The sequence below is a fragment of the Sinocyclocheilus rhinocerous genome, unplaced genomic scaffold, assembly GCF_001515625.1.
Source record: "Sinocyclocheilus rhinocerous isolate Xijiao unplaced genomic scaffold, SAMN03320098_v1.1 scaffold2194, whole genome shotgun sequence".
NCBI classification, from domain to species: domain Eukaryota; kingdom Metazoa; phylum Chordata; class Actinopteri; order Cypriniformes; family Cyprinidae; genus Sinocyclocheilus; species Sinocyclocheilus rhinocerous.
Window position 1 is genome coordinate 1,420,652 of NW_015652304.1, and position 11,049 is coordinate 1,431,700.

At 35.8% G+C, this 11,049-nt stretch overlaps 1 protein-coding gene across 1 annotated transcript in view; it reads right to left on the reverse strand.

The window, feature by feature from the left end:
• Positions 1-11,049, reverse strand: part of kcnn4 (potassium intermediate/small conductance calcium-activated channel, subfamily N, member 4) — a 31,296-nt gene that overhangs the window by 18,165 nt on the left and 2,082 nt on the right. The window contains exons 2-4 of the mRNA XM_016520699.1: positions 8,313-8,408; positions 2,242-2,696; positions 1,741-1,876 (exon numbers count right to left, since the gene is read on the reverse strand). Coding sequence (XP_016376185.1) covers positions 1,741-1,876; positions 2,242-2,696; positions 8,313-8,408 — 687 coding nt within the window. The remainder of the gene's footprint in view (positions 1-1,740; positions 1,877-2,241; positions 2,697-8,312; positions 8,409-11,049) is intronic.

Below are 11,049 nucleotides of genomic sequence, written 5' to 3' on the forward strand. Positions count from 1 at the left end.
TACCATTTGACCCTAAGAACTAATATATTTTAATATTTATATTAATATAATATAATAATATATTTCATTAAAATATAATCATATAATAATATAATATAATAATAATAATATTATAATATATTTCATTAAAATATAATAATAATAATAATAATAAATAATAATAAAATATAATAATAATAATAATAATAATAATAAAATATAATAATAATAATAAAATATAATAATATAAAATATTAAATAATAATGTTTAATAAAGCTTCTTGTTGTGAACTTTTGCCATGAAATTAATATGTATCGACTATATTTTTAATCATTCGGTCTGAAATGATCTTGTACGGGTGTAACCAAAGTACTTGGTTTACAGACAAAACAATCTGTGTATTATATTGCTAAATCATTCCCTCCCTTCTTCACTTACTGAACTCTATGCTCAGATACACCCAGACACAGACACACACACACACACACACAAAGCCTGAGGGTCCATATTTAAAGCATTTTAAAAATATGTTCACAATGCCTTAAAGATATGATTTCAGTGTACAATGTATGACAAACAAAAAATGATTTGATAGATACTTTATTATTAGTTCAGACAACCTTGTTTATTAATCATGTGACTGAGGAGCCATGTGATGCCACAGAAATTATAATCTTCATCCTTCATCAGTGAGCCTGCCAGCACAGCATCACTGAAATCCCTTTGGAGTCCAATGTCGCTGTCAGGAAGGGTGGAAGAACAGCTGTAACTGTACAAAAAGTGTGTCCAGATGGACGTGGATCTCATTACTCAGTCACAATGCTTTAAATGTGATGAAGCAGAAGCTGCAGCAACTGCAGACACTGATAAACCAGTGCAGGTGGCTGCCATTTAGGAGACAAATTACTAAGATTGTTATTAATTGATTGAACTATGTTGTGAATATGTATCTTTAATTACACATTATCATGTGATCAGTAAAATGTACATCTAAAGTATGCTGCACAGTTACAGTTCATTTCTAACAGGACAAAGCTGGACTCATGAGGGAGTCAGTTGTGAGCTCAGTAATGACTCTGAACGATTCACTGACTAAGTGACTCTGATTTAAGGCACCAGCTCACGAGCGAGTCTGAATCTGTTTTGTGAATCTTTTTGACTCACTTATTAAAACGAACCGTGCATAAGAGTCATTTCTTGTGACATCACAGCTCACACTGAGTTTGTTGTTGTGATGATATATTGCATACATATATTGTACACCAATATAGCTGACTAAACCACACACACACACACACACAGAGTTATCAGGCAAAATTCTCATTGCATTTGCGACTATTTCAGTCATAGTCAGGCACTACCAATGCATATCACTCAGAAAAAAAGGTACAAAAGGTACACCTTTGTACTTTATTTACCACTAAAAGGTGCATATTAGTATCTCAGGTGTACATTTTAGTACCTAAATGATACATATGAGTTACAACGTCATATGATAATGCTAAACATATTTTATGTCTTTACTAAACCAAAGAAATGGAGTTTAGTGAAACAGTAGGAGTGTTTGTCTTACTTCGTTTTGTAAAAAAAAAATTGTTAAAAAAGACCAAAGTACATAGTACAGCAAAAGCGATTTCATTATTTTGTTGATAATTACATAATTTATTGCATTTGTCTCAAATTGCTCTTGTGTAAAAGAACGGCAGCAGATCTATAGAAACATGACTAATAGTTAAGAGTTAGTTAAGAGTTATATTTACCATGACGCCTGTGAAGAGACACACCACCTTGCCACAGCTGGTGTGAGGGGACACATCTCCATATCCCACTGTGAGGAAGGTGATGGCTATGAGCCACAGTGCGGTGTCCATGCCACCTGTCTCTACCCGCTGCTGCCTATAGGTGGAGACAGAGAGCAGCTATGTAAATATACGAAAGACATGTATTGTGCAAAACTTCAAACTGATTGAAACTTTCAAACGAATTGTTGCAGAAAAGACAACAGTGCTAATGAATGACTCATCCTTGACAAGTAAACTAGAATGTATTGTTCAAAATTTGACAGTAAGCAATGAGCTGGTGCTGAAGAGCAATTTGTTTGTTCCTGAAATAAATCTATTGGTAAGAAACTCAAATTGACCATCAACATCAGAAGAAGCATGAACTTGATGAGCTGTTTCTAATGAGCGAATGGAAAAAGCATAATAAATACTGTTGCATAAGTGTTTGTGTTTTTCTACAAATAATTGCACGTTCTGTACCTTTCACACAGTCGCAGCATCCAAGCTGCGGAGAGCCAGAAGAACATAATGAAGACCAGCAGCGTGCGGGCTGGATACTTGTTCATTAGCACCTTGAGCACAAAGCGGAAGCTGAAGTTGATGTTGTTGAGGGAGCCGATGCTCCTGTACGAGGCGCTGAGGAGCACCTTGCTGTGTAGCAGGACGGCTCTGTGCACGAGATACAGTCTGAGGAACATGAGGGCCGACAGCAGCAGCTCCACATCCAGCATGACTTCTTTGTGACTGGAGGACAAGCAGAGGGGGGTGGAGGAATTTTGCTCCGGCTTCCCCCCGAGTCTGTCCTCCATATCGGGCCTCAGGTAGATAGCCACGGGATGGATAGCGCAGACAACGAGCTCCAGGGAGATGCCAAGCACCCGGTTACTGGTCATGGCAATGCGCCAGTCCACCTGGTTGTGGTCAATGATGAAAAGCTTGAAGAAAGGAAAGAAAAACAGAGGCAGGATGTGTACAAGAGAATCACTTGATTGATCTCATAAGGAAGCAATGATTAACAAAGTATGGCAGAGACGAGAGAGTGTGCAAGACGTTCTTGATTGACTGTAAGAACGGGTCCAAAACAAACACAGACCTGCCCTCCCTGATAGGACGTCCAGCTGTAAACTGTTTTGCTTGTGAAGGACAAGTGTGTCAGTGAAACTACTCGAAACCATAAATCACAAATGAATGGCTCATTAATTACATGACACAAAAATATTAAACATGACTTAGAGATATAAATCAACAGTCGTCTTGGATTACAACAGACGGCTTGAAAAGTACATGGAGCAGAACTCGGTTGTAATTGTGATCGTTGCTTACATTTTCCTGCTACACTTATTGTACCATTTCCAGCTGCTGCATAATCTGAAAACATTTGTCACTCTGCACTGCAAACTTTTCCTCATCCATGAGGTCATTCGCTGCGATGTCAAGACATGGAATTCTAGGTACTTTGATCAAACATTTAAGCATTTTAAATGAATAGACCAATACTGTGGCAAAAAAAAGACATGGTTTAGAGAGGAAAATTCATAATACTTAAACTGCTCCAAATACTCTAATTTATAAACTGTAACATAACCATACCATACTATAATCTAATCACAACAGAAATGTATTTGTAGTAGTGTTAGTAAGGTTTTGCTTTTGCTTCATTAAACTCATAAAACAAAAAACATTAAAAATAAAAATATTAGAGTTGTCAATATATTAATATATACAATCGTGATTAAAGAAAAAAGAAAGGATAAAAAAGAAAAATGTTATTGCGACTTTTCTGATATTTTTCTTGTAATTGCGAATTTATATCTTACAATTCAGACTTTTCTTCTTAGAAATGCACTTGCACTGGTGGAAATGGTCTTTATAATGCATTCATTTGCTTGTTAAAGCAAATAAGTGAAACAAACTGTGTGTATATGTGTATACAGTGTTTATAAAGACACTGATCAATATGTGTTAAAGTTAGAATACATTAACTTTTAGAAAGTGTTCCTGTAGCTCAAGCATTAGAACAGAGCATGGCACTATAACTACAATAAGATCATGGCTTTGATTCCCAGGAAATGCATGAACTTATAAATGAACTAATTATTAATACAAATTCTCTTACTTCTGTGTAAACAAATGATGTTGCTTCATAAACACTTCATTAAAAAAAACTTTTCCTGAAAGGAGGCTTTTTGCCCTGTTGTACACTACTGATAACATTACGTGTGCAACATGTGGTTGCACAAGTTCCTGCTTTGATAGGAATCACAACTGAAACAACTAATACTCAAAAGTGACCTTAATCAACGCAAGACTACTTGCAAACACATTGCCCTTAATCTGGAGTATAGTGTAAACACTGAATATATCAGCCCATATGAAATCTTACATTTATTTACTTCGATAGGAGTTAATCTATTAATCCAGAGACAGTCAGAGATTTTGTCCCTTGAATGAGGCCTTACAGTGAGGGGTGCAATATGAGTCCCATGGGAACACAGTTAAGGCTTCGTCGGGCACAGGGAATAGGGTGGGGGTTGGGCTGAACTGAGAGAGATGTGAGACCGTGTAAAAGCAGGTGATGTCTTGGCAGAGTGGGCCGATTCAGACATGTGCTGAGGTACTTAAGACTGGTGAGGGATTTTGGCCAAATGTCATGCTTTCTCAAAGTACACCAGATTTTAGAAGATAGACATTTACATGACACACACATACATATAAATATATATTAGTGGTGTAACGGTACTCAGAAATCACGGTTCGGTATGTACCTCGGTTTTGAGGTCACGGTTCGATACAAGTTTGGTACAACAGGACATTTTTTTTTTTTTCATTTATTTTGAAAAGACAGTAGTGCTACATACATGTAGCATGAGCAGTTGTTTTTGATTTGAATTAGATTGTATAATTTCAAGATTCAAAGCAAAAACAGAATGGTCTGACTTTAGATTTGTGATATTATACTACATAAGACACCTGCACAAAACAAAAACAGCAGACGGACTGAATGAAAATGCAGATTTATTCTCTGAAAGCAGGTGGCGCTTATGGAACAGCAGTGATACAGCGTTTCCTTGGTTTCCGCTGTAAACAAAGCAGCTGTGCTTATAAACACTACTTTAATATGCATTATATGGCGGTAAGAGGGGAAAAAATGCCATTGAAACATTTCTGGAGATGGTCAGCTCCTCTCAGAAATACATTCATATAAACCCCCACATATTTGTCTTCCTATATTTTGAGCATCGCGAACAGATCTGCCCGATACAGTATTTTCACAAATTACAATGATTGCAATGCAGTTTGTGTGCAATTCTGGAATAGAGATCGGCCAAAATAAAACTAATAAAACTAAACGATTTTATAGCCGGCATGCCATCTGAACTCACCATTCTTGTTTTGGCAGAGACGAGAGAGTGTGCAAGACGTTCTTGATTGACTGTAAGAACGGGTCCAAAACAAACACAGACCTGCCCTCCCTGATAGGACGTCCAGCTGTAAACTGTTTTGCTTGTGAAGGACAAGTGTGTCAGTGAAACTACTCGAAACCATAAATCACAAATGAATGGCTCATTAATTACATGACACAAAAATATTAAACATGACTTAGAGATATAAATCAACAGTCGTCTTGGATTACAACAGACGGCTTGAAAAGTACATGGAGCAGAACTCGGTTGTAATTGTGATCGTTGCTTACATTTTCCTGCTACACTTATTGTACCATTTCCAGCTGCTGCATAATCTGAAAACATTTGTCACTCTGCACTGCAAACTTTTCCTCATCCATGAGGTCATTCGCTGCGATGTCAAGACATGGAATTCTAGGTACTTTGATCAAACATTTAAGCATTTTAAATGAATAGACCAATACTGTGGCAAAAAAAAGACATGGTTTAGAGAGGAAAATTCATAATACTTAAACTGCTCCAAATACTCTAATTTATAAACTGTAACATAACCATACCATACTATAATCTAATCACAACAGAAATGTATTTGTAGTAGTGTTAGTAAGGTTTTGCTTTTGCTTCATTAAACTCATAAAACAAAAAACATTAAAAATAAAAATATTAGAGTTGTCAATATATTAATATATACAATCGTGATTAAAGAAAAAAGAAAGGATAAAAAAGAAAAATGTTATTGCGACTTTTCTGATATTTTTCTTGTAATTGCGAATTTATATCTTACAATTCAGACTTTTCTTCTTAGAAATGCACTTGCACTGGTGGAAATGGTCTTTATAATGCATTCATTTGCTTGTTAAAGCAAATAAGTGAAACAAACTGTGTGTATATGTGTATACAGTGTTTATAAAGACACTGATCAATATGTGTTAAAGTTAGAATACATTAACTTTTAGAAAGTGTTCCTGTAGCTCAAGCATTAGAACAGAGCATGGCACTATAACTACAATAAGATCATGGCTTTGATTCCCAGGAAATGCATGAACTTATAAATGAACTAATTATTAATACAAATTCTCTTACTTCTGTGTAAACAAATGATGTTGCTTCATAAACACTTCATTAAAAAAAACTTTTCCTGAAAGGAGGCTTTTTGCCCTGTTGTACACTACTGATAACATTACGTGTGCAACATGTGGTTGCACAAGTTCCTGCTTTGATAGGAATCACAACTGAAACAACTAATACTCAAAAGTGACCTTAATCAACGCAAGACTACTTGCAAACACATTGCCCTTAATCTGGAGTATAGTGTAAACACTGAATATATCAGCCCATATGAAATCTTACATTTATTTACTTCGATAGGAGTTAATCTATTAATCCAGAGACAGTCAGAGATTTTGTCCCTTGAATGAGGCCTTACAGTGAGGGGTGCAATATGAGTCCCATGGGAACACAGTTAAGGCTTCGTCGGGCACAGGGAATAGGGTGGGGGTTGGGCTGAACTGAGAGAGATGTGAGACCGTGTAAAAGCAGGTGATGTCTTGGCAGAGTGGGCCGATTCAGACATGTGCTGAGGTACTTAAGACTGGTGAGGGATTTTGGCCAAATGTCATGCTTTCTCAAAGTACACCAGATTTTAGAAGATAGACATTTACATGACACACACATACATATAAATATATATTAGTGGTGTAACGGTACTCAGAAATCACGGTTCGGTATGTACCTCGGTTTTGAGGTCACGGTTCGATACAAGTTTGGTACAACAGGACATTTTTTTTTTTTTCATTTATTTTGAAAAGACAGTAGTGCTACATACATGTAGCATGAGCAGTTGTTTTTGATTTGAATTAGATTGTATAATTTCAAGATTCAAAGCAAAAACAGAATGGTCTGACTTTAGATTTGTGATATTATACTACATAAGACACCTGCACAAAACAAAAACAGCAGACGGACTGAATGAAAATGCAGATTTATTCTCTGAAAGCAGGTGGCGCTTATGGAACAGCAGTGATACAGCGTTTCCTTGGTTTCCGCTGTAAACAAAGCAGCTGTGCTTATAAACACTACTTTAATATGCATTATATGGCGGTAAGATGAAAAGAAAATGCCATTGAAACATTTCTGAAGACGGTCAGCTCCTCTCAGAGATACATTCATATAAACCCCCACATATTAGTCTTCCTAGATTTTGAGCATAGCGAACAGTGAGCTTGATCTGCCTGATACAGTATTTTCTCCTCTTTACAGACCTCATAAAAATTCCACACTAAAGTGAAGTGTAACTGACTGACATTTTTTTTTACTTGAGGTCCCTTTAGCCCCATATTGCTGACTCTGTGTGAGGAGTTCAGATAAGCCCCATCTGCTCCTCACACTTTTGCCTTATCTCTATACTGCACTTGTAGATCCCCTGCTATGAAACGTTTTCTGAATTTGATGCTGTTAAAATTTAGTCAGGTTTCTTTCACTGGCCTCATTCAATTTTCTTTTTACTAATTATTCTTTCTTGCTTAACCCAAAGCAACATACATTACAGTTTGTAATTACAGTTAGTATTTTCCAGTATAAATGACTAAAGAAGTTGAGTTAGTAATGGTTAAGGGTAGGAATCTTCCAATGTATTGGGTTACACTATTTAACGCCTTTAACGCCTCTCATAAGGACATGACATCACACATGTCAATGTGTCCTTGTATTTGTTTTCTTTTGTAGTTTTCAACACAGATGACAACAAGTGGCATTCCATTCTAATTAGTATGACATTTCAACAGAAAAAAACTAGAAGAAACGAAACTAACAATTTTACCAAATCATTTTAAACGCCTTCAAGAATTTCTTAAAGGGATAGTTCACTAAAAAAATGTTAATTCCGAGATTGTTTTACTAGCGAAATATTTGAAAGAATGTTTCAACTGTTTATGTCTATACAATGAAAGTCAACTTTCATTGTATGGGCAAAAATATCTTCGTTTGTGTTACACAGAAGAAATAAAGTCATACAATTTTGGAACGACACGAGAGTGAGTAAATGATGACAGAATTGTCATTTTTGGGTGAACTGTACCTTTAAGAGTACTTTCTTCAGACATTAAAAAGAGGCAATTCAATGGATTCAGATTGGACAAAAACACTCACTCCGATGTCTTTATAATGGAAGGCGATGATGAGAATGAGCAAACACCCCGTGGAGAAACTGATGAGACCATTTATGGAGAGGGCATATATGGATCCCTGGAGAGAACAGACAAAACAAAGAGAATGAGAGTGAATTATACAAAAAGGTTACAGTGTCATACTAATTTTCAACGTAAGAACTGAAAAATACTAGTTAATACAACTGATAAACATTTAATAGTCTGAAGTTACAGTATTTCACTGTAATTTCCTCTGTTTAATTATTACATTTGGTTTAAATAAAGTGAGGCAGGTGCTTCCTGTTGAAAGATGTGGAACGCAATGAGCAATTTAACATTTTTAGAATCCTATTTAAGACTGCTTTGCTCACTCCAATGACCGTGTTATGTGGGGAGGATAGCGCATGAAAATCGGCATCAAGCTTATATGCCATTAGAGGTCAAAACTCAAATCCATTATTCAAACGGGCGCTAATTATGCACTAAATGATGTGGAAAGATGCAATATGACCGTAGGCAGTGTGAGCAACACAAAGGGGAGGGAGACAAAATGTGGAAAAACTTGCATAAATAGCCAATTTTCCTGCATAGCCTCTTTTCCAAGAGAATGGTGCAACGAAAATAATATATAAAACAAATATATGCATTGCTATGCAACTTCATGAGCAAATGCCGTTACACTGGCAGAAGAAAATGGCCAAAATTCTATTCTGATAAAAATGATAGTATGATAGTTTCATGGATCAGGTTCCTTGTCAGTTTTGATGTTAAGCAAGGTGTCCTGCATCAGTTGGAATTCTGTGAAACTCCTCTGTGGCCAACAAATCATTTTATGCACTTAAGATGAGTCGGACATTTTGAAGAAGATTGAACTGCTTGGCCATGTATTTTCATAAAGACATCAATGGTAAATTTAACAATACGAGAGACCACATTTCATAGAGTGAAATCTGGCATAATGAAAGTCGTTTAATAAGACCAGGTGCACTTAGGGAGGAAACTTCCATTGCATAGGTTATACACCCAATCAATGCATGCTTTGGGTTGTATAAAGACTTGGCAGCTTCATGTACACAGTTCTGTTCAATTTATCCTTAAGCGATAGTTCACCCCAAAAATGAATAATCTGTCATCATTTAATCTGTCATCACCCTTGAGTTGTGTCAAACCTGTATAAGTGTCTTTTATCTGTTGAACACACAAAAAAGATATTTTGGAGAAATTTGGTAACCAAACAGTTGCTGGTAGCCATTGACTTCCATAGAATTTTTTTCCCCCAATACTGGAGACCATCGACCGTTTGGTTACCAACATTCTTTATAATATCTTCTTTTGTGTCAGAATTTTCATTTTTGGGTGAACAATCCCTTTAAATCCAAAGTCTAAAGACTTTAGCATCAATAGAAACAATTTATAGTGATGCTAAGTATATATGGTTGCTTTGTTGGTTTGAATTGCATACGCAGTATTATAAAAGTTTCTCACAAATATTGGTTTAAAAAAAGAATGAATGATTTCTTTGTGTTCATGCTGATGTTTGTGAATGCAACACACCAACATTAAGGAAACCATAAGTAAAATTTACAGGGGGTAGTGCTGAAGTTTGTTTTGCCCACTTCAATCACCACGGGACAATCACTATGTGGACAGGACAGCACGTGAAAATCAGCATAGTGCTTATGTCCCGTTTGAGGTCAACACTCAAATCCATTATTCAAACAGGCGCTAATTATGCAGTAAATGGTGTGGAAAGATGCAATAGGCAGTCTGAGCAGCACAAAGGGAGGGGGACAAAATGTGGAAAAACTTGCATAAATAGCTGCTTTTCCTGTATGATTTGGTTTCCATGAGAATGGTAAGTTTAAATACACCGTCACGGTTGCAGAAGTAGGCTATGCTTTGGAGGCGTAAATTAATTCTTTCTCTAAATTGTCTGAAGCAGTATAATCAAAAATAAATTTTAAGCAATATGTCCAAAAATAATTGGAGGAAACTTGCTAGAGCGAATCAAGAAAACAGAGATGAAAACACTGATTAGTTGTCACTGAGGACGTTAAAACTCTTTAGTCACCCGTGTTGACTATTATACGGTGTGAGGCTGCAAAAACGAAGAGTAATGCATTTTATAAAGGTCTAAATGTAGAAGACGTAGAAGCTTTTGTTAATGATGTTAAATAATAATGATTTTCTATCACACTCATGTAACCATTGTAAATATGGGTAAAGAGTTTAAAAACAGCTGATGCATTCAGATTCCTTTCATAATAATATAATATACACTTAATGAGGTCTTCAAATTAGTGTTTTCATACATTTATGAAATGGAAATCAGAGCAGGGGCCAGATAAACGAAAAAATTCAGAAAAATGAAATTAAGAAATTTCTAAAAATAAATTCCAAGAAGTTTGTAAGAATGTTCCTAAGTACAAATTTGAAAAAAAATCTTAATTTCTCAAATATTTTCTTAAGAAAATCTGTTTTTTCTTTACAAAAAAGATGACAGGCTTTGCAAGGGCCGGATTAAAAAAAATCAGTTAAAGCTGCAGTCCGTAAATTTTTTTGCTTAAAAATGATCCAAAATCAATATTTGAGCAAGTACATAACCAGCCAGTGTTCAAAACTATCACCTTACTTTAGCCCGATTCACAACTGTTATCTTATAATAATGTTTTCTAATTTGAGTGGTACGGGTAGGTTTTTGCGGGAAATTCGAGCATGCCGCTGCGTCATTACGTCAC